The sequence below is a fragment of the Calliopsis andreniformis genome, unplaced genomic scaffold (assembly GCF_051401765.1).
Source record: "Calliopsis andreniformis isolate RMS-2024a unplaced genomic scaffold, iyCalAndr_principal scaffold0048, whole genome shotgun sequence".
Classification (NCBI taxonomy): Eukaryota; Metazoa; Arthropoda; class Insecta; order Hymenoptera; family Andrenidae; genus Calliopsis; species Calliopsis andreniformis.
In genome coordinates, this window is record NW_027480457.1 from 2,274,838 (window position 1) to 2,296,774 (window position 21,937).

At 38.3% G+C, this 21,937-nt stretch overlaps 1 protein-coding gene across 5 annotated transcripts in view; it reads right to left on the reverse strand.

Annotated features, from left to right (window-relative positions):
- Positions 1-21,937, reverse strand: part of LOC143187526 (ras-specific guanine nucleotide-releasing factor 1) — a 245,855-nt gene that overhangs the window by 98,348 nt on the left and 125,570 nt on the right. For all 5 annotated transcript variants that reach the window (XM_076391739.1, XM_076391740.1, XM_076391741.1 and 2 more), the window contains 2 exons: positions 13,659-13,763; positions 314-535 (listed from right to left, as the gene is read on the reverse strand). In XM_076391739.1, coding sequence (XP_076247854.1) covers positions 314-535; positions 13,659-13,763 — 327 coding nt within the window. The remainder of the gene's footprint in view (positions 1-313; positions 536-13,658; positions 13,764-21,937) is intronic.

Consider the following 21,937-nt stretch of genomic DNA (forward strand, 5'->3'; position numbering starts at 1 on the left):
CATTTCTGGTGATTTTCATCAGATTTTTCGACACTTATAACTCACAAACGAAGCCTCAAATGAGAAATCGTTATTTTTGATTTTCGTCTTATTTTGGTGTCTGGAATCAACCCTTAAAGTTATGCCATACTATTCAAGAATATCTTATATATATTTCTCAGAAACGAAATATAATAGAAATATAATTTATTCTATAATGACAATTTACTTTTGTTCAAGCCATTCTAAATGTCTGATTGCTGTTTAGATTACAGAATAGTTTTTAATGAACAATAAAATATTTTGTATATAACATCGATAAAAAGTGTTTTACCTGTAAGAGTTTCAGAACTTGATGAAACGGCAATGACTTTAGGTATAGTCAAATGACACCCATCATCTTCTTGTTTATTTTCTTGATCCACGCGAATGCTAATCTTACGTGGTGTAGCTGGAGATTGGGAGCCAGTAGATGCAGTAGTTGACTGTATAGTAGGACTACGTTTTATGATGGGAGGGGCCTCAGAGATCAGACCTAAAGGCTGTTCTTCATCAACTGAAATAATAATAAACAAATGTGATTAATATTTATAGCATTTCTAACCTCCCAGTCTCGTTTTCAATTCTAAATGATACAAATTCAGTTTAAATTTCAATGTTCAACAAATGTAACTTCAACTCTATAAGAGATCTTGAGTTTTTGTCAAATATTTCGAAATACAAAGTAACTACAACTATATTTACAGGTAGATATGTTATACAGTATGGCCCACGAAATCCTGGACAGTCGATTCTTTGGTAACCTATTAAAGATATGAAACACGTTTTTATATGAAATCGAATGGCAAGAGGGGGCTGATTTATTGGCCGTAACAATTTTTTTTATTGTTATTGTTTACAGAGATATGAAAGTTAAATTTGGTTTTTTAAATGGGATTATATATTTCTTGTTTGATCAATAGATAGTACGTTTCAAGACGAATTCAGAAAACATTAATGTATACACCTTTTGTCGTATACCCGGAGGATGGCAAATTAAACACGAATTGTCGAGATATATAATTCAATACTCTTTATTACAAAACGATGCGTTCAGTTCAGAGGTCTAATTCTTTCTGACAAAATAAGGGGGTGCAAGGACAAGGAAAAGCTTAGTGGGGAAAAGAGGGTAAAGAGAAAGTTTTGGGTCCTTGGCAGGGAGGCCGTTTTTATGATGGTATGAAGTGGTTGAAAAAACTCTTGGGACTTGACGTTGGCCAGATGCCTACATTTCTGAAGAAAATAAGAAACGAATTCTAGGAGTATCTGACACCTCCCATCCTTAGATTAATTTACGGTTCCGCAAAACGTAAATTAATTAAATTCTATGCTAACTTTTTCTAACAATATATGAGTAATACAGAATGTTTGAGGTAATACAAAGTCTTACTAATTTCTAGAATACTTGAGATCGTTTTTCATAGTTGAAACATATATATAACATTATAACGATTTGTAGAATATTAAAATTACTTTACATGGTTAAGTCATATAGATCTATTATGAAGGCTTAAGTCAGCCAGATGGAAAATTAATACTTAATAATCTACTTATGAAATCGAAAGTGTAAGTAAGGTGCATACAAATATTTGTTAATGGCAAAATAATCGATTAATCTAAAGAGTAAATGTCATTAAATCTACAGAAATTGAAAATAATAGTAATTGTTAGTCCTATACCTTCTATCTACGCTTATAACTACTCTTATCGTTTAAACAAATGAGGGACTGGACTGAATTATAGGGTTACAATTTCTTTTTCCACGGGGTCAATCCATGTTTATGGAGGGTGCACGGGATGTCGATCTTCTTAATCCGTGTTGTCCAACAAGTCTGGTTGAAGGATCGAATGTTCCTTCTTCTGACCTGAATCTGTCCTCTTCTTCCAGGAATTTTGATAATTGGCTTCTCGTTATGGGCCCAGCGTTGACGTTTGTATTGATGATTTTAAAACAGCAAGCATCGTTTATTGATTTCGGATCCTTGGTGAGACACAGGCACTTAGCTGTTGAACGTAGCATACCGTACCAACGTAAAAGATGTACGGCAAGTATTATTCCGATGATGAGTATTACTGTAGTCAATATGATATTGTACCATCGATTTTGCTGAACGACAACTGGTTTATTCAGCTCTTTTTGTAAGAGGTTATCCAACTGGATAAGCTTATGGTTGGAGAACTTGAATTCTTCGGTATTGACATCAGTGATTTTGATTGGCGTTAACTGTATCGGAACTATTGTAGAGTTTCCATGATTCTTCGGGCAGCAATCTTCTTCAGGACTTTTATGTATTATGGAACTATGGCTATGATTTGCGGTGATGCCTTGTGATGGTTCTAGAATAATCGTCTCAGTGTAGCCTTTACATTGAGGCTCTAGTCGAATGATCCCAACTGATTTTAATTTGACGTCCTCGATATGCGTCAAGGAGCAGGTGAGCGTCAGATATAATGGATGTGTGGCGGTGAAGATCCATTCGTTGTTTCGAATGTGGTACCATCTCTCAAGGTTGCCTTTGACTGTATAGGTCTGGCATGATGAAGGTATTCCTCCCGTGTTAGATGTAAATAATGTTGTCTCGCACGTTGGTCGTCCGGTTGTCCGTGTTACGTGGTTGATAAGGCAGATGCGTTCGTTGATGTCGGCCATAAGACATAATTCCAGATTTTGGAGCATTGCATAATACACCTTATTTATACTCAGTAACATGTAAGGGAAACTGGGTTGAATATAAAGGTAGGTGTTTAAAGTGTTATGAGGAACGGGTAATGGTAATATTTCATAAAGCTCATATTGCATTTCTATGACTAACGGAATTTTAATTGCGAACACTAATACGTTATTGATATAGGCCACACTTAGTTTATATAATTTGTCATATTTGTACATATTAGAGTATGTTAGCGGAACGGGCCATTTCAAGTTGTTCTGGAGAGCAATATTGCTCAATTCAAAAAAAAGGTTTTGAGGTGATACTATTTCTGGGTGTAATATATTTTGCCTTGCTAGTGAAATGGAAGAAATAACCAAATTACAGTATTCGTCTAGTTCTGAGAACATCTGTGTTAATGAGAATATTTGTTCTAAAATAAGATGTCGAGTAAAAATATCATTTAAGTAATTTGTCGTCGAGTTTGAGAAACTATTAAGTAATTTTATATTTTCGTTAAGTTTATCTTCGTCAGCTCGGAGACTTTGGGTGGATGAATTAAGATTTTGAATAGTGTTGCTTATGATCGCGATTTGCTGTTTCATTAGTAAATTAACGTTTCTATTTTCAAGAACAATCGAATCTATAGCTTCTTTGTAGAGTTTAGCGTCTTCATCATTAGGAATGTTGAATAGCCAGTGTAAAACATGAGATGCTCCGTCAAATAATCCTCTTTTTACTATTTTCCTTCCTACGTTTGGTTGATTGCTTATCATATGCTTTATGGTTTCAATTTTACTTTTGATTGCCATAATACGCGAGTGTATATTTTTGAGAGAACTTTGACAAAAATGTGCGTTGTTGCTATGTACTGTTTGTTTAGGACTGTAGGTACACATAGTCAAAGATCTTGCATAAACCCTGGATAATAAATCGTACTTTTGATCTGCTATGGTGAGGTTAATGTGGGATAATAGAGTAAGTTGAGAATTCGATAATTTTACATTTCCCAGTTGATTGTAATATAATCCCGTATGATTTAAACGAAAGATTTTATAATAGGGTTTGTTAATTTCGTGAGCATGATTCAGGATAGTAGAGATGGATGCTACTAGTATTAACAGGGTAAACAGGTGCTGGACTTTATTCGTCTTCATCTCCTGAAACAGAAGGTTTCAGTAAGTTAGTATGGTAAGTTATTAATTTTCTGTTTTTTAAAACTTGAACAGTGCTATTTGAATTAATTTTTGTTATTTTAAATGGACCTTTATAGTTCGGTGTAAGTTTTTTATTCAATCCCGTAGTAACTTGTTTGTTTAGGACATAAACTAAATCACCAATTTTGTAATTATGAGAAACAATTTTGTTATCATAATAAGTTTTTGACTTAGTTTTAGCTTGTATTAAATTGTCTCTTGCTACCTTTTGAGTATAATTTAGTTTTTGTTTTAAGTTAACTATATAGTCGTCGTAAGAATAACTTAACGTCGGTTCCTGTGTTATATTACTGGGTAGGTATGCTTTATTTCCGAAAAGTGTTTCGTATGGAGTGAAGCCGGTTGATTTGTGCACGTGAGTATTGTAGGCTAGCATTGCAAAAATTATAAACTCATCCCAGTCTGTTTGTTTATCATTAATATAATGTTTCAGATAATCTTTTAGGGTTAAATGTGACCTTTCTAAGGCTCCGTTTGTTTGAGGGTGATAGGGAGAAGATAATAGGTGCTTGGTGTTGAATAATTTGGTAAGGTCTTTCATTAATTGTGACATAAAATCGGTTCCTTGATCAGTGAGTATAGTTCTAGGGATTCCGAATAATGTTATGAATTTAGAGAGTTCTGTGGCAACGGTTTGCGCTTCATGATTTTGTATAGGTACGGCATATGAAAACTTAGTTAAGTCGTCCTGCATAGTTAAAATATAGCGATTATTATTTATGGTCTGAGGTAACGGCCCAACAACGTCAATGGCGAGCCTTTCGAACGGTTTATTGGATGTAGTTGTAATTTCCATCGGGGCTTTCGAGGGTCGGAAGTTAGTTTTGTTGACCTGACAAGATGGGCATTTCTTTATATAATTTTTTATGTCTCTTTTCATGGCATCCCATTTATAATATTCTTTAATTCTCCTATACGTCCTAAGGAAACCAGAATGACCTGCTAATTTAGAATCGTGATTTTCTTGTAGTATTCTTATGATTTCGTCCCGTGACTTAGGGGTAATTCGTTCGGTATTTAATATAATAGGCGTGATATTCGTGTTCCTGAAGATATAGTATATAATTTCTCCGAACATATCCTTTTTTATATTTTTATTATTGATTGTGACATCGTGAATGTAAAGGTTTCCCGCATAGTCGGTTTCTTGTAAATGTTTGTATAAAGTTTGCAATGAATAAAATACTTCCTTATATTCTAATTTATCAAAATGGAATGTTTTACAGATACAAAGATATGTTACCTGAGAATCCTTGACAAGTCTAATGAATGAGTATAATCCATCGGGTTCCGTGATTTTTGACATGTCATAAATGTTTCGTAACGTTCCCGAGAACAAATTATTATCGTCTAAATCTTTTGAATAGAACAATACGTTTGGAAAGTATTTGAATTTATCGCAGGGGATAGATTGGATTTTCGGAATATCAAGATTTTTATAATGAAACTCTATGAAGTTTTCGAAAGAATTGGCATTTTGAACTATGTTTACTGCTGGATAACGTGACAATGCATCTGCGTTTGAATTAAGTTTCCCGGCCTTGTAAATTATTTTATAATTATACTCTTCTAGCTTTAGTCGCCAACGTATTAATCGACTTCCTGGATCCTTGCAATTGAACAACCAGGTCAACGGTTTATGGTCTGTTACAATGGTAAACTGTCTACCGTATAGGTAAGGTCTAAAATGTCTAACGCTCCACACAATAGCAAGCAGCTCCTTTTCCGTAGTACTATAATTCTGTTCGCTTTTACTTAATGTACGAGAAGCGTACGCGACGGGGAGATCTTTTCCGATTGTACCTTGACTTAATACAGAACCTATCGCGTAATTAGAAGCATCAGTAGTAAGAAGAAATTCTCTATTGAAATCAGGATATTGGAGGATCGGTTGCGTAATTAATATTCGCCGGAATTCGTCGAAAGACTTAGAGTGTTCAGAAGTCCATATAAAAGGAGTATCTTTTAGCAATAAAGTTGTTAGAGGTTTAGCTATCTTCGCGAAGTCTTTTATGAATTTCCTATAATAACCAATAAGACCTAAGAAAACCTTGATATCCTTCTGATTTTTTGGAGTGGGAAATTTAGCAATAGCGTTAACTTTATCTGGGTTCGGTTGCACACCTTTATCTGATATAATATGGCCTAAATACATCACCTCTTGCCGCATGAACTCACACTTGTCGGGTTGTAATTTAAGATTATTTCCTCTGAGACGATCAAAGACTGCCTTCAATTTCATAGAATGCTCCTGAACTGATGATGCGCAAATGACAATGTCATCGATATAGACAAAACATTGAAGACCTTGTAATCCTGTTAAAATCGCGTTCATCAATCTTTGAAAGGTTGCAGGCGCGTTTCTAAGCCCAAATGGCATTCTCGTAAATTCATAATGACCCGACGGTGTCGAAAATGCTGTCTTCCGTTTGTCGGAATCTCGCATCGGAACTTGATGGAAACCGGATGCTAAGTCGAGGGTTGTAAAGTATTTCGAATGGCCTACCTGATCTAAGATATCATTAATGTTGGGTAGTGGGAACGCGTCACCGACCGTTACTTCGTTCAGTCGCCTATAATCGATTACAATTCTCCATTTTCGTTCGCCCGATGAGTCTAATTTCTTGGGTACAACCCATAGAGGGGCTGACCATGGGGATACAGAAGGTCGTATTATTCCCTGTTTCAGCATTTTGTCAATTTGTCGGTTTACTTCGACTTTATGGATTTCTGGATATCTATAAGATTTTGTGTAAATGGGAGTAGGATCGGTTACATTAATTTCATGTTCAATCGCATTCGTTACCGTTAAAACATCATTTGGTAAATGAAATATATCATTATATTGTGTGCAGATATCTAAGACTGATGTTTTTTCATCTAGATTCAAATGATCCAACCTTAGGTTTTCTTTCAACAGTTCATTACGACTTGATTGGGAAGTATTAGAATTATTTAATAACAGAGGGGTAGTCTTTTGCGGAAGTTGTTCTAAATTTACAGAAATTGACTCTATTTTCTGATCTATTATTCGTGTATTCAAAATGGTTGCATAGGCTTTATTATTTTCTCTTACTTTGGTTATTGCTTTCGATAAATAGACGCCCTTTGGCAACTGAATTTCCGGAATAATACCTTCCTGAATTTCGGGGTTTTTTACCTCGATTTCAATAACAGTCTCTGTTCGAGCTTTGAGATTAATTAGATTCATACTTGGGTTCCGGAGTTTTTGAGGACTTAGCTGGATTGGAATTGGCAATGATTTAAGAGTTAGTGTGTGAGATTGATAGTCGATAGTCGCAGATTCTTTCTGCAAAAAATCCCTTCCTAATAAGCCGTCAAATGGGACGTTTGTTGCTTGATTTAGGATGTAAAATTTAACATCGATAGTACAATCTCGAAATTGTATAGGAATCTTACAGCTACCTACTGTCTCTACGGGAATATTTGGGCTAAGACCGTGTAATATTAATTTATCCTTTGAATTAAAGGGGGTATTCGAATCTAATTTACAAGCCTTAATGAGAGAGACGTTTGCGCCCGTATCTACTAAAAATTGAAAGGTTTTATCAACGTTTTTCGAATACATTGAAGACGCTTTAATATAATCTAAGTTATCGTTTTGGATTGAAACGTTTAGTTCTCGAACACCGTTAACTGTGCAATTCGGTCCTCCAGCGTGGTGTCCGTCGCTGGGGACTCCTGGGAGTTTAAATGCACCGCGGCGTTTTCCGCTCGAGGGGTGTTTTGACTCACTAATTGATCCCTTCGATTATTATTATATTGTCGTTTTCTGCATTCGGCGATCAAGTGACCTGGTTTTTTACAATAATTACAAACCTTAGGGGGGTTGATACTTGAGTTTGAATTTACTTGGTTTTGTGGTTGTAAACGATTATGTACATAGTTTTGTTGAGTTTCATTAGAAATTTGATACTGACGTTGACTTCGGAAACGATTTTGATTTTGATTCGAAACTTGGATATTATTAACAGCTCTATTACGATCGGGAATAGACGATTTTAATCTGCATTGTAGTGTATCGTGATTGGTCCGTCCACAAATATTACAGGATTTTTGCCTAGTGTACTTATGCATATTTAAAGCTCGTTCTTCTGAAATCGCGGCTGTATACGCGGAATTTAAATTATCGAAATCCTTCCACCTAAGCATCTGTGAGATTTGTGGGTGACTGTGATAAACGAATCGATTTAAAGTCGTTTCCTCTACTGATTTTTTCTTTCCCGGTATTTCTAAAGGGTCAATCGCGTATTGCTGTATTGCACTGAGTGCTCTTGACGACAGTGTTAATAGCCTCTGATAAAAAGCGCTGATGCTCTCAGAAGATAGTTGCCTACTGTTGTTTAATTCCTCCATTATTTGACAGTAATGTTTTCTATCCTGGTATAACCTTTTGAGTTGTTCTTTCAATTCTGCCCAGTTGTGAAAATTTTGAAGAGCTAATTGTTCTTTTGCATTTCCGGATATTCGCGAAAGTATGAAATATAATAATGGGGTTTTCTGTCTTTCAGAAGCTAGTTCGTCCGCGTTATTACAATTGGCTATAAATTGCCCGAGCTCGAATCTATTACCGGTGAATTCTTTAGGAATTAAGTTACATAAGAATTGTATCGGAAAATCGGATGAGGAGTTCGATGGATCTAAGGAACCATCTGGGGAAGTTGGTATAGACATTGTAATATGGTACTGAGTAGCAAAGGCGATTATCAAGCAACAAAATTCGAATATGTACTTGCCGTCTGCCAGTGAAAGTCCCTGGATGTGCCAATGCTGGTTTCCTTCCCTGTAGTGGATGTTTGGATACGCAGACTCTCGGGGTTGACACTGTTATCTTCCGTCAGGATAAAAATCCACAAGTGAAGAACACTTTAAATAAAGTCTCACTATTCTTTCACCAATGACGGGTCCTACCGACTGCGCCAAAAATTATTGTGTCGTATACCCGGAGGATGGCAAATTAAACACGAATTGTCGAGATATATAATTCAATACTCTTTATTACAAAACGATGCGTTCAGTTCAGAGGTCTAATTCTTTCTGACAAAATAAGGGGGTGCAAGGACAAGGAAAAGCTTAGTGGGGAAAAGAGGGTAAAGAGAAAGTTTTGGGTCCTTGGCAGGGAGGCCGTTTTTATGATGGTATGAAGTGGTTGAAAAAACTCTTGGGACTTGACGTTGGCCAGATGCCTACATTTCTGAAGAAAATAAGAAACGAATTCTAGGAGTATCTGACACTTTTTTCAAATAGTTTTTAAGATATTACGCGTAAAAGTTTACTGATTTTCGGTACAAGAAAATCTGCGAGACTAGGAAGCACAGTAGGAGGTCTCGACTCTCGACCACACTTAAAATGCTACGAGTTAAACCGTGCCTCTTGAAACCGACACGAAGAGACTGAGGTAGGAACGGCAGGCCTAAATTCTACACAATAGTTTTTTTCACAACTGTTACCTTTACGGTATGCAGAAAAATATCGCCCATGTTTTAGTAAACAAATAAAGCTAACGGATAAAGCTAAAGCCTTGCTCGTACTTTGAAATAGTTAACAAATTGGCAATACATTTGAATGGAAAATGCTTATGATGGCAAGATGTTATGTACCACAAGAATTTAATATTAGAATTTTAATTGAAATTCGTGCAAAAGGGGTAAAGAAATTTTTTTCAGATGTGAATTGTACTACTACGGTGTATACATGACTTGCCGATATCGGTTTTAGACCGCAATAAAGTAATCTAGGATATGAAGCGACCGTAGTCTTAGATCACGCGATTTCCTTACCTAAAACGGGTCGTATCAATCCTGACGGTCGCCTCCATTATGTTTGCATACGCTCCGACAGCAAACGGCTTGAAGTTTATTTTTTTTTACACAAGGCAATTATCAATTCAGCCAATAGAACGAATAGGAATGCTCGGTGTTTATACTAGTGGGACAGAAGGTAGACTGTCGAGAGATTGTATCGTAACCATCAATTGGATTCGTGTGATGACACGAAAACATCACAGAGGGGGAATCCGAGTTCCAACAGCGATAGCAATCTTTTCAATATTGCACTGAAATACAATTCGTTCACTACGCTATTCAGATGTTGGCACTGCCTTTATACACATTGTCGAAAGCATAAGCATCGAAAGGGTAAAAGATTCAGAATGTTTCCGAATTGTAGTGAACATTAAGATTTTACCGTCGTTGGACTTGGTTTCGACCGATCAGGATATAAAAACCTCGCAGACTTGACGATACGACAAATATTCATGACCATCTGTTTGTAGAAGGAGATGCCAAATAAAATAATAATTTAAAATCGAAGAAAGGAAGTGGCTTCTGAATGGTGTCTGCTTGCAGTAATAGTTTACTAGTCACTCACTAGTCCGCGAACCTTCAATAAGCATAAATGAAGGACCCCTCGTGTTGCCTTCAGTAATAAATACAGCAACAAACGCGTAAGGCTTCATCTTTTCAAGGTCTAATTGCTGGCTGATCATCCCTTGACTTCGGTTGGACTTTCTCACCTCAAAGACGCAATGCGACCAACGAAATGTGCCATTTATGGTTATGGAAGGTTTGCGAGCTAGTGAGCGACTGGTGAACTGTTACTGCAAGCAGACACCGTTTACAAGCCACTTCCTTTTTTCGATTTTAAATTATTTTGTTTAGTATCTCCGTCTGCAAACAGATGGCCCAGATGACTCGCTTTTTAATGTACGTAGTACCTACATTTTCCCAAAAAAGAAGGAAAAGTGTTATAAATTTTGTTTTCTGTATTTTATGGGTATTGTTCCTCCATATATTTTATTAATATCCTCAAAGTTTTCTAACCAATAGGAAACAGTTTCTTTCTTCAGGAAGTAGCCAATAGCATCTTCTACAGAATTTTCTTCAGGTTTAGGAAACCGTTTTTCTACCACAAATATTTGAACATACAAAGTGTCTAGTTTCTGTCCAGTGTTAATATAAAAGTAAAGAAAATATCTTTCACAACTAAAGACAAAGTGGAGTTTGTGCGCTCGCGAGGTGATGGATATTTATCATATCGTCAAATCAGCGAGGCTTTCCATCAACGATATCCTGATCGGTCGGAACCAAGTTCAACGACTGTAAAATCTCTACGTTTGTTCACTAAAATGCAGGAACATTTAGTAATTTAATTTAGTAATTTGTTTTGTAATTGTACGTATCCTAAAGTTATTGGAAAATATTGATAAATTGACACTAAAACGATTAGAAGGTAGGTAATTGATAAGATATTATGTGGTATAAAAATTGTTAGACACAACTTTTGTTAAAATTTATTCTGAAAAGACTAAGGTGTATACGTGACCTGCTGATATTGTTTTTAGGATTCAATAAAATAACTCAGGTTGTAAGTAGTGCAATGATTTCCGAGCCCGCGGTTCGCACACCTCTACCTGTCTTTGACTGCTCATTACAAAATTAATTTTGATAACTCCTACTTTGGCAGTAGTTCACTTTCTTTGTATCCTTTACTCCTCTGTGGATAATATAAATAATTTGCAGGCTCAACAATGGAAGGGTTAAATGTTCAATCGTGTCTTTTCTCCAAATTAAATACAATTTTTTACACGAAATCCATTTTTTTCAGATCAAACAAGTCTGTGATATGTTTGAATCCAGCAGGAGTGTTTGCTCTATTTATACAAAAAGATCAAGAACTGTATCACAGAACAGCGAGAAAGTTGTTTTGGCTGCATTTAATGTTAATGCAAAATGTTCGAACAGTCGCAAGTAATTGTGAAATATTGAAACCGACCGTTCACAGAATTCTAAAATCAAATGCTATGAGCCTTATTTGCCAGTTTCGGTGGAGTGCATTTTCGTCATGGACTTTGGATCACGTATCGTATTTAGTATGTGGATAATGGGAAAAATAGCGCAGGATCAAGATTTCGTCAGAAAAATAATGATTACTGATGAATGTATTTTTCATACTAATGTAATGACGTCCCACCAACACATACGAGTGTGGGCACAGGAAAATCCTTACTGGAGGAGAGAAATTAATAATCAGTACCACAACTCGGTAATGGCATGGTGCGGTATTTTTAACAGAAAAATTTATGGCCCATACTTTTTCGAAAGTGCAATCACGGTGGAGTTATATTTGAATTCTTTAAATAATTTTATAAATGAAGTTATGGACAATATGTCACTTATTGAAAGACAAAGTTTCTGGTTCCAACAAGATGGTGCTCCACCACATTATAGTTCATCTGTTCGAAACCAATTAAACAGAATGTTCCCGGATAGATGGATAGGTCGTTGTGGACCAATAACATAGCCACCGAGATCGCCAGACTTCTCGACCTGTGATTCTTTTTTATGGGGTCACATTGAACACAAAGTATTACAAACCCCAGTTGAAACTGTTTAACAGTTAAAACAACGCATTATTAACGCGTGTTCCACCATTGCAGCATTTTTAAAACGCATAAAAAATTTTATATTAAATGATGGGAGGGCACGTGGAAGGGATTCCGAAATAAAATGTTCTTGTAATCACAAATTAATTTATATTTTCGTATTTTTTTTCTCCTAAAAATCCTTTAGCTTTATCCGTTAGCTTTATTTCTTCATTAAAACATGGGCGGTATTTTTCTGCACGCCGTAAAGGTAACGGTTGTGAAAAAACTATTGTGTAGAATTTAGGCCTGCCGTTCCTACTGCAGTCTCTTCGTATCGGTTTCAAGAGGCACGGATTAACCCGTAGCATTTTAATGCGGTCGAGACTCGAGACCTCCTACTGTGCTTCCTGGTCTCGCAGATTTTCTTGTACCGAAAATCAGTAAACTTTTACGCGTAATATCTTAAAAACTATTTCAAAAAGGTGTATAGATTAATATTTGCTGAATTCGTCTTGAAACGTACTATCTATTGATCAAACAAGAAATATATAATCCCATTTAAAAAACCAAATTTAACTTTCATATCTCTGTAAACAATAACAATAAAAAAAATTGTTACGGCCAATAAATCAGCCCCCTCTTGCCATTCGATTTCATATAAAAACTTTTTTCGTCTCTTTAATAGGTTACCAAATAATCGACTGTCCAGGATTTCATGGGACATACTGTATATGAATAATATCCTTCAGTTGCAGTAATACTGACATAACTAAAGAAATCGCAGTATTTGAGTTGTTACTCGAAAAAAACTGATTCTCGTGTGAAATGAAGTTATTGTCCCATTTCTAAAAAAATTATAATTTTTTACTCATTTTATTGTTGCAGCATATGAGCAATATGTTGTCAGAAGGAATGAAATCAATAACTAAGATTTTTAGAGTCATAATTTGTTTGCCAATATAAATGTTTTAATTGAATAAGCTATATAAATCATGTTACTCTCGCAAAGAGGAACATAGAGCTTTTAAAAAAACTTTTATTTTAATCTCCTAACTTAACTGTTACAAAGTTTATTACAACTCAATACAAATATTAAAAATGAATGGAATCGAAGCTCTGACTGAATTGAAAGTAAATGAATCGCTATGCAGTCTGGTTTTGCTCTTTTATAATGTAATCCTCTTTTAATCTTTTATTAATTTTAATTTTAATTTTAACTTTTATTAATTTTAATCCCTCTTTTATCATGTACGTTTATAATGTAATAACTTCCTTTTGTCAGTTCATTAATAGACTTAAAATTTATTTAAAAGATTTATTTGATTTAAAATTGAAAAACTGAAATATGTAAAGATTCTTTAAGTAACTCAATGATTGCAAACTTACCCTTTTTGTATCCACTTCGCCAATAACCTTTTGAATTAAGTGTGTATCCTCCCCCAATGGAATCACTTTTCGCGTCACGATTGTCACTTATTTCTGACCCATATCCTACATGTACAATAATAAAAATTCGTTTAAAACTTTTATAATTCAATATTCAACAAATGATTTCAAACTTTTAAAGAATATTGTTAAGGGGGCAGACTCCTTCGGGGCCTACTCCGAATCGATCGAAGCGTTGTTGCGAAAAAACGGGCATTAGTGAAAACATATAATTTATACATGCGACATTTGATAATGTGGCATCTAGCGTTATCCTGTTGAATTACAAATGAGAAGTGCGAAGGTATAATTGCCAAATCGCATCGGAGGAAAGTTCTGTCACGCTATTGCCACATCAATTACAATTTTATGCATCAGTAAATCTCTACTGAATACGCCTTGAGCCGATATTTTGCTTCATACGGAATATAGAAAAGGACGGTGCGAGCGAGAAAGAAAGAGTATCACGAATGAAACAATACATATGTGCCCAAATTTATGAAAGTGGTCTAAGAAACAACATTTTCGTATGAGATTCACACAAAATTTCACATTTATAATAAATTTTCATTAATCAAGACTGATTACAATGTTACGTAATAATGTCGACTCCATTTACAGCTTTTGGGATTCGATCTGATCCAAATTTGAATAATGCTTTTACTCAAAATATACTACATGGTAGTAAATGACATTCGACTGACAAAATCAGACCCAATAATAAATTGGTGAATTGAGTTGAGTGGTATAATTGGAATCTGTGAAAAGGTATACGAAAATTAGAATTATTTAAAATAAAAATTGAAAACAAAAAAAATTAAAAGCTCCAGAAAACCACCAGACTCGAACCCGGCACCTGCAGACTATGAGGGAATGCCTAATTCTCACTCAACTAAGGTACTTTCGTGCAAAATTAGTGGATTAAACTATAACTTATGCAACAAGTTCCAATTGTTTATTTACAGTAAATAATAACTTGTTACGAGACGGGAGGCGAGCAGCGCAAGTTACAGTCGAGGATAGGTATATTTCCAAAGAATATAGTGGTTGATGTGTTGGTTGGTACACGGACGAAACTGATGCGAGATCAGTGAGCTGTTAGGATTATTGTAGACGAGGACGGACCTGATGTAAAATCAGGTAGCCTCTGAGGATAGGTGTGCTTGCGGACGAAACTGATCGGTGATCAGTGAGCCACAGGAGAATGAGTTTGTGAACGTACCTGATGCGAAATCAGGGAGTCACTAGGATCAATTTTACAGACGAACTCAAATTAAATTGAGGTGCTGTTAAGGAGGTTGGCGAATTCGAACAGACGAGCCTGATGCGAAATCAGGGTGCTGTAAGGAAGTTGGATAATGTACAGACGAACCTGGTATCAGGTAGCTGTAGGAAGTAGACGAAACTGATGTAAAAATCAGTTAGCTACATGATAGGTTGGCTTTCGTGAACGAACTCGAATAAATCGAGGAGCCACTAGGTTGAATGCAGTTTCTTTGGAAATAAGGGTAAGCGGACGAAACTGATGTAAGATCAGAGAGCCGCAGGAGATGTTAGTGATCCTCGTAACTTTTTAAATTATTAATTGATACAACTTGAGCGGTTAAGCTGTATCGTGGTGGATCTGTCAACTTCGAATGGGATCGCTTAAGGTAGTTATAGGTTTGTAAGCAATCTACGCAAAATTACAATGAATACTTAAATATATTCTAAATCAGTCTTTACGTACAAGTGTACAGTGTAGTGTTGTCGCGTAAAGTGTATAATATTAATGCACGGTGTTAACGCACTGGCGATGCGGGGACTTACAGAGTGGTCGTAGGAATTGCCAGATAGAATTTATGCCGACACGCGGATTCTATTAGGTTAACTGTAGACTCGAAAGGGAACTTTAGCCCGATCTAACTGGATAGCAACCAACTCTGACGAACTTGACTATCAACGTGACGGTACTGTTCTGAACCCGTTAGGGCTAAAATCTCCGAGTTTATATAGGCCGAAAAATGAGTGGGGGTTCGTATTTCCATATAAGGAAATTTCTCACGGTTGGTACAGCGTCGTGGTTGCTACCCAGTTGCTCGGAGTCGCGCTTACATTAAGATAACGAAAAAAACGAGAGTGCTAGGGCGTTTTCTCTTAACAGACAGAGACTTGAATATTTGAGTGAGTAGACGGAAAATATTCTCCGTACGTAACAAACTATTGAAGAATAATGATTCGTAAACCACCTTTACTTGCTACATGGTTACATAGGTGGATTCGTCGTTCAAAAATACACAATCGCCGCATTTATATCATTTTGCTACACACACTAGTTTTGGAGATATTAAACGAAATATGTTTTCCACCCCCAACTTTGGGGGTGGTTTTCACACCCTTTAGATGAATTAGAAGCAATAAAAAAAATACGTGTCGAATATTTTCGGCTATTCTACAATCCTACAAAGTTTCATCAAAATCGGAGACTTTCACCTCGCGATGTTCCCTTATTAGTAAGAATCAAAATCTCGGCTGGAGTTGGATTCGTTCGAGTTTTCCTGATGGGCAGAATTGTAATATGTACATACATATATGTGGCAACAGCGTGACCAAAACTTTCAATACGTTTTGGCAACTAAGCCTTTCTTGCGTCTGTATTCGTGTATTCGATGAATACGCCATTCAGCTGTCAAATTCGAGATTACGTTTACCGACTGATCTATATTTTCATCGATGCTGATGGTAATATGACCAAATTGATTGAGATGTACCATCAACGCTTCTAACGGCAAATCGTTGAACTATTTTTGTGTCAAAACTGGTGCACAACAAAAATTACACTTTACGCCTTCAAGAAGTGTTAAATTGAGGAAAATCGCATTTCCACGATATTGTGCTAATTCAAGGAACGGTGCTCTGGTGTGCTGTGAGTGAAAAAACCATTAAATCCTGAGATATTTGCAAAAATGTCACTTCGGCAGCCATCTTGCTAGTTTACAACAGCGTCTATTTCATGCTTACAGTTTGTAATTTTACAGTTTTTTCAACGTATAGTGTTTATTGGAGTTTAACTGGACCAGAGCATCCTGTAGTGAAGTCTACTCGTGAGTTCTGTACCCGCGAAAAATTGATTTATGCAAGTGTCGAGACGTAAAGTGTAATTTGCGAAACCGTTTGTCTCTCTCGCTCATCGCGTATACGTGTATGACTTTCTTTGCTTGTGTGAGCACACGCACACAGCTCAAGACACAAGGAGTCTGCCCGCTTAACAGTTTGCATTAACACGTTTGTACTTAGGGCCACACAAATATGCGTTATGAGCATTTTCTACGGTACGTCTAATGACGCACGCGTATATGCCATGAGCGCTTTAAAAAATATTGTGCAGCTACACACGACGGACTTCGATTTTCGACCTAAGTGCGAAATTATTAACTGTGCCCAAATTATGGTAAAAGTTTTCCTTTACAAAGCCAAACACAAGGATGAAAAACTTAAAGATCAAAGCTCTAATTAAATAGCGACATGAATTCAGTTTCTTGTATGTACAGTAGTGCTACTATAAAAGTGAAACCATCGGATTTAGAGTTTCAGTTCCTCTTTCTTTTACTTTCCCTTTTTTAGTTTTTTGGTCTTTTAGCGTACAATGCTGCTTTCTTTTAACTTTTAACGTAAGCTGTAACATAGTTTCTCACACGATTCGTTCACATATTACAGAACGTCTGTTATTTAGATGCGTGGTAGAGATCGTATGCCTCTGTTGACGCCGATTGGACGAGATTCGCTGTTCCACTATTTGCGGCTGTAAGACGGATGCTCTCGGTCGGTAGCGTACAACAGTGTATGTCGCTATGTATCCGCTACGGTAGGTAGAACGCTCTCCCTCTTTGCTTTCTTTTTTCTTTTTTTTGTTGGGGGAGGGGCGGGGGGGGGGGGGGGGGGGGACGTGTTCCTTAAGTGTGTTGGCCGTTCCTGGGAGCTGCAGCGCCCCCTTACCAGCAGTCAGCAGCTGATTGATATTGGATTACCGTCTTGATGTCCTAGTAATGAACACTTTAAGTTGCAGCCGGGAAAAATTTTCAAAAACCCGAGTATTGTTTAATTAAAAGAGTGAGTAGCATTAGGGAGTATGAAATTGTTAGGGAGCTATGAAATTGAGGTCAATATGAAATGCTTGATGAGTTATGGTCTCATCATGAGGGGATAAAGGTATTTTACTTTGTATGGAATACGATGTAAATCGTACGTGCCAGTGATCTGGACTAGCGGGTTTTGATGGTTTTTGACTGTGTATTTGTTAATGGATCTTCTGATGTGGTTCAGTATGGGCTCCGTGTCAGTGTACTTGTGTAGCTGTGTTGTTGAATGTGTTAGACTTTCCTGTGATCATTCTCAGGATTTTTCCTTGGGTGTAATGTATGTTTTTAAGGTTGGTTTTGGCGGAGCAAGCCCAGATCTGATGTCCATAAAGGAGGACTGGACATATGCAGGTTTTGTATGTGTGAAGCCTGAGTTTTAGATTAAGTCGTGAGGATGGAGCGAGATATTTTTTGATTGCTGCAGCTGCTTTCCTGGCTTTTTTGACCCTGTCGTTGATTGCTGGCTGCCAGGAGCATCTTTTATCAAAGATAATTCCGAGATATTTGACTTCAGATGACCACGGAATGCTGCTGTTTCCGATCTTGAGTGTATCGGCCGGAGGAGGAGAGCCTGTACTTGTATATACTTGTACATATACTTGTATCTTCGACAGTAATGCTGTGGTTTTCCATGAGAAGGCGGTTATGGCTGTATCATCAGCATACAATTACACCAGAAAGCCAAACATTCTTGGGATGACATTTATGAAGAGCGAGAACAATAAAGGTCCCAGTATGGAGCCCTGTAGCACTCCTGATGTAAGGGTGTATGTGCCGGATCTCTTGCCATGGATGGAGACAAAAATCCCTCTTTGAGTTAGGTAGGAGTGAAGAAGTTTAATTATAACCATTGGAAATCCACATTTGTTTAGTTTGTAGATTAGGGCGTCGTGCCAGACGGAATCAAATGCTTTTGTCAGATCTAGAAGGACCATGGCAGCCAGTCTGCCTACGTTGAGTTCGTGAGTTATGGCCGAAGCAACTCGTATGAGTTAATGGATTGTGGCGTGTCCGTATCTAAAACCAAATTGTTCGTTGATGAGTATATTTTTGTCCCGAATGTGTTGATTCATTAAGTTGAGGATGCACCTCTCGAAGACTTTGCCCAAGATCGGCAGTAAGCTAATTGGTCTATAGCTATCTATTTCGTTTTTGGGTTTCCCATGTTTTGGAATGGGTATCACTCTTGCTATTTTCCAAGAGTTTGGAAAATGGGACAGGGTGACTGAGGCTCGAAATAAGTAGTATATTTGTAGGATAATCTTTCTAGGGCCGAGCTGTAGCATTTTGGCAGTGAGGCCCTCTGGTCCAGGTGCTTTGTTCGCAGGAAGTCTTTTGATTTCAGCGCAAATCTCGTTGAATTTCACTTGGAAGATTTCAAGTGGCTTATCGATGGTGTCAGATTTGACCGAATCGATGAATTCCTGGACTTCCTGCTCGTGAGGTGACTGCGAGCCTGAATTGCTGGAAATGGGTGCGGCGAAGGAGGCTGCCAGGACGTCTGCTCTCTCTCTGTCGCCCGGAGTGAGTGCTCCGTTTACGTTGAGGGGTGGAATAATTGTGGGAGTGTGAGTTGAAACTTTGTAGGCTCTCCAGAAGGTTGGATCAGCCTTATCCAGAGATTTGAGATGAGAGTTCCATTTTTCAGAGCGGATGTTAGAAATTCGCTTTAGAATTTCGTTGGAGTATAACTTCATGACTGAATGAAAATATAAATTACCAGTCTTCTGCCAGTTTTTCCTGGCTTTTCTCCTCCGGCGAATGTATGTCGTTCATAGGGAGTCCATGGATATGCCATCGTTGGTGGGAATGGCTTCCGAGGCCTTTCTGGCAGAGGTGATGATAAATTTGTTAAACTTGTAACGAGTAAGAGGAAGGCCGCGAACTCCCCACTCGAGGCCGCCCTGGTTCGCGCCGCGGCCGCCAGGCGGCAACCGCGGAGTCTCGTGATCTCGAGAGTGAAATCGCACACCGCGAGAATAAAAGGCGGGCAGGCCGGACCAGGCGGCAGAGAGTTCCAGTTACCGAGCGTGCCTACAGCGAGCGATACCGCAACGAGCACACCAGCTGGTTCTCTCTTTTGTAATAGACTGTCCTCAGTCCTCCAACGGACCCTTGGAGGTGGTGTTCCAACTGCTCCTTGTGGTAATAACCGTGATCCTCGACGGGAGAGTTACATCTCCGCCTCACCAACCTCGGGTCTCTGTGCATCACCCGTGGTGTAGCCCGGTGGACACAGGCAACGGACTTTTCGGCCCAAGGTCAACGGGTGGCGTAGCCGCCGTGACATGTAGCGCCAACCTCAGATTCCAATCCCAATGATCCTACTTCCCTGCGTACTGTAAGCACAGCGTGGAGCAGCGGCTCCCAACATTCACCGACACCGCCGTTGGGGATACCAGATCCCATCTACCGCATGCCGTAGGAAACAGCGGTTCCCAACCTACCGACGCCGACTAACCGGGGAGCTACGACTCCCAACGCGAGCGACTAGGTAGGACTCCCCACTCGCCGAGAAGGAGCAGCGGCTCCCACTCCGAATCGTACACGAGGGGCATCCGGCCTCTCCCGCCGCGCGTAACTAGAAAGCAATAAAGGACTGTTTAAAAACCGAGATGTAGCTGACTCCCTTCATTCGCTACACGAACCCGGCGCTTGACTGTGGCGGCACCTTCTTCCTCGCTCCCCCCGACAACCACGCACAGCGTGGTCACAAACTTGGTGATGCAGTTGGCTATGTCGATTACCGTGGTGAGATGAGTCTGGAGTTTGTAATTGTGGGTAATCAGATTGTATTTTTTCCAGTCCGTGTTTCTAGTTCATCCAGGTCTCATTGCGTTTTCAGTGGGCCGTAGGGTAACTGGCCTATGTTGCGTCATAAAGTTATCCTTGACTTCACACTCAATGTATTTTTGATGATGAACCAAGAAGATATCCAGTGTAGACGGGTTCTGTGTAGGTGCACCTTGGAAGGTGAACTTTTGTGGAGCGATAATTTGATAGGGACCTCTATTGGCGTGATTCTAAAGTGTAATACCACTTTTATTTTTGTTGCAGTTTCGCCAGGAGGTGTGCCTCGCGTTGAAGTCGCCGCCAATTATGAATGGAGATCCTATCCCAGTGAATGCATCAAGGTCCGCAGAGCTTAAATTATTGTTAGGCGGATTACATACCACCCCTATGTAAATGGATGGGTGTGAGCACTTGATGAAGATGCTCTTGAAGGACGAGTTAGTGTCCAGATATGGATTTGAGATGGTGGTAAATGAGAGAGAGTTGTGGATCAGTATTGCCACGCCGCCCCTTGAGTTGGTTCCTCTGTCTTTCCTTACAACCTTATAGCCAGGTATGGAGAAGTCAGCATTTGGGTTGAGCCAAGTCTCGGTTATGAGAGCTAGATGAATTTGATTATTCTGTAGCACTAGCATACGTTCGTCCCTTCTTTTGTTTAGAGAACCAGCGTTCCAGAGTAAAAAGTTAGGAAGCGCGGACATTAGTCGAGAGTCTGGGCCACTTCAAAAATGCCATGAGTTCTTCCGCGTTGGAGCTGCATTTCTTTAACTTAGAGAGAAGCAGTTTGGCTGCATTGAAAAGAGCGTCCATATCGCAAATATTGTTAATTTCTTCGCACACGTTGAAGGTTTCCATGATGGAGTTGGTGCCAGGAGTAACTAGCGAAGGTCCAATTGAATAAGGGTGGAGTACTTCCTTGTATGAGACTGGTAGTTTATACATAGCTATTGCGGAGGGTGGCATGTATTGTTTAGTTTTAGGAAGGGTTGGACAGTTCTCTTGATTTATGGCTGGGGCTTCTAACCCTTGCACACGTTGTCCTCCTTTACCATTTCTTCGATTTAGGTATTTCTCAAGCGCCGGACACTTGGAGTAATTAGCTGTGTGATTACCTGAGCAGTTGGAGCAGACTGGGAGAGTCTCTGGGACTTTCGTGCATTCTTTGGTAAGATGATTACCTGCACACTTTACACACTTTGGGGACAAGTTACAGTTAGCCGAGGAGTGTCCAAAGGACTGACATCTAAAACATTGGGCGTACGACTTTTTTGAGTTGAATATTTCCCAGTACACTCTGGTGTAGAAAATGTATCTGATTTTATTTATTTC